This window comes from Loa loa (genome assembly GCF_000183805.2).
Source record: "Loa loa unplaced genomic scaffold supercont3.103, whole genome shotgun sequence".
Taxonomy (NCBI): Eukaryota; Metazoa; Nematoda; class Chromadorea; order Rhabditida; family Onchocercidae; genus Loa; species Loa loa.
Window position 1 is genome coordinate 83,898 of NW_018108283.1, and position 2,712 is coordinate 86,609.

At 29.2% G+C, this 2,712-nt stretch overlaps 1 protein-coding gene across 1 annotated transcript; it reads left to right on the top strand.

Moving 5' to 3' along the window:
- Positions 1-1,116: 1,116 nt before the first annotated feature.
- LOAG_14374 (hypothetical protein) lies at positions 1,117-1,843 on the top strand (the record flags this gene model as incomplete). The annotated part of the gene is made up of 3 exons (XM_003149871.1): positions 1,117-1,284; positions 1,390-1,541; positions 1,807-1,843. The coding sequence occupies 3 exons, from the start codon at positions 1,117-1,119 to the stop codon at positions 1,841-1,843; spliced, it is 357 nt and encodes a 118-aa protein (XP_003149919.1).
- Between the last annotated feature and the right edge of the window lie 869 nt (positions 1,844-2,712).

Genomic DNA, 2,712 nt, shown 5'->3' on the forward strand with positions numbered 1-2,712 from the left:
ATAATAATAATTACTATTATTATAATTATTATTATTATAAAATATTAATATTAATATTAATAGTAATAATCTATTATTATTATTCATTATTTTAGACAGCATTGTTGATATAAGTTGAATTTAAAACATAAATCAGACCGGAACCTGAAATGAAATGGAAATAGGTTAAGCTGCAAGCCCTACTTAGCGGTTATAATTTCATATATTTATATATTCATTTTTGGCTATTTAAGAGTAAATAGTAGATTATGGCAAAAAAATGCAGCTATTGCTGTAACTCTGTCAGATATTCAATGAAGAACAGTGAAGGTTGGTTCTCATATGGCCCAAGAAACAACTTTAAAACTTTTTACAACTTGGACATAAATAAGAAAAGTTTCTTTATATCTTGTATCACCAGAAAGAGAAACGAAATTCGAAATATTATGGTACGATGTTTAATACATCTTTTAGGATTTACAATGAAAATTTTAAGTAATGAGGACAGATTCTTTTAGCTGAATTATTTTTATGCCAAAAATATGGAACATATTAAAAATTCAGGATAAAAGTACTAACCAGCTGTTGAAAATGACGAAAAATGATCAGTTGGAGAAAAAAATAAGTTAAACAGTTGTCATATCAAAAAGTAATTATCTTTTTCGCAATTAAATGCAATGGAAATGTTTTTAATCTTTAAATATTTGTAACTTCAAAAAAATCGGTTATAATTTTCGCGCCTATGTCAGTAAAATCGCCATTTGACTTTGTAGTTTGATGAATTCTTCAATAATGGTGTAACTGATTACATATCACTGAAAATCATGCGCTACTAACCCATACGGTTATTTCATTTTTTTTTCAGGAAGTGATTACGGTATTTTTAACCGCTGAAATTTATTCTTGTAATTTGAAAGGTAAAAAATTGCGCTATTTGTGTTAACCTTGAAAATCTAAATTATAAAGCCAAAAAGCAACAATTCTTTCTCTTCATAAATTCTGCATTTCCGCGGACGACGAAGGAGAAGAAACGGAAAAAGAAATTGAATATCGAATTAACTAATAAATACAGCTCCAAATTTACTTAATAGGAAAGGGAAAAAAATAAAACAGCGCTTTTTTTCTTGTTATGGAAAAATGAAGTACCGAGAAATTGCAACAATTCTGTCTGCAAGAGAGGGTGACTTGAAAAATTTGCTTATTTGGCAAAAGAGAAAATTGAAAAGAAAAGGAAGTGTTGAATTTTCAAAACTTGCAGAAGAAGGAAGAGATTTCCTCGGAGAATCATCCTATGAGCATCTATTGGTTTAGGTATGATTTTAAAAGGAAGAGAGCGATGAATGAATCGGGAGAAAGAATTTATGAATTCATTGATCTTTCTTTTACTTGATAATACTTTACTTCGTTTAGGAATCCGTCTATGCTATTTGTATTAGCTATTATCAATACACAGATGGTCGGAAGAATTTTGGTAATTGTCGAAATATTCAGTACAAGGCTTTGGAATACATAAGTTCTTGGTTTTCTGTCTCTTACATTATCTTCTCACAAGTTAATTCAAGGTTACTTCTGTTTTTTAAGCTAATTCAAGATTACTTCTATTTATCAAGCATCTGATAATGTGCAATGTTTGCCGATTTTCACTGGGAAAATAAGAGAATATCGTTTTCTAAAGAATTTTCTATTGATGCGAAATGCTTTACTTAATCACATTTTGCAATCTTCCATCCGTTGATGATAATGCCTTTCAAACATCTGATAAGAAATCATTCTTTACTAATCATTTTTTAATTCCTCCATTTGAATATCGTCATTTGTTTTGTATAGACAACAAGTCATAACTCAGGAACTCTATCCTCTTTAAAGTGAGTTACTTGTCGTGATTTACGGCAACGACTGGTGTTAAATTTACAAAAAAACTTCAAAAATCTTCCAATACTTTTTTACAATACTATAGAATAGTTCTAATATAAAAATCTAAAAAGTTAAAATAAAAATTCCACACTTCAACACTTCACCACAAGTATGTTTATTTCCATTAAGTAGGCTCTTCCGTTCTTATTTTCATCATGAAAAAGTTTCGGAAAATATTACTTTCAGATTTTTCAGATCGTTTTTAACAGATTCCTTCTTTCTCTCTTCCGTATATATAAATAGGAGGGAGAAAGAAAGAGGTAATAACTTATGACTAATTATTATATATTGTTATAACAAGGTTAGTCTTGTTTCCTTCCATCACTTCTAAAGCGATAAAATAAAAGTGAGTAAGCAAAATGGATATTTATATCAACTTCATAATATCTTCCTTTCATTTTCATGAATGGAATGTTTAAAAAGTTGCATTTTTGAATATTCAAGTTAATTAATTACTCATTACCTTCCCATTCATATGAAGAAATAGCGCGTAACAGCAACCAGTAGGAAGGCAAGATTGGATCTTATTAGCAGATCAAGTTATCTATAGATTTAAATGTCTTAAAATATTTCTTGAGGGGTCAATAATTCACTCAAAATTCAGATTATTTATATTTATCATTTCCAAATAAATCTACATTATCCAAGAATGATTCGCAATATCTTATCTTGGACCACAAAACCATATTTGGCTGGTTGGAATTAGATAGTTTAATTTATTTTCAGTTCAAGAGGTGAATAAATGGAACAAAATAGTTTGATGATAGGCCCATAAGTGGCGAATGCGACGAGGTTGGAAGACATGCGTGGGATGATATG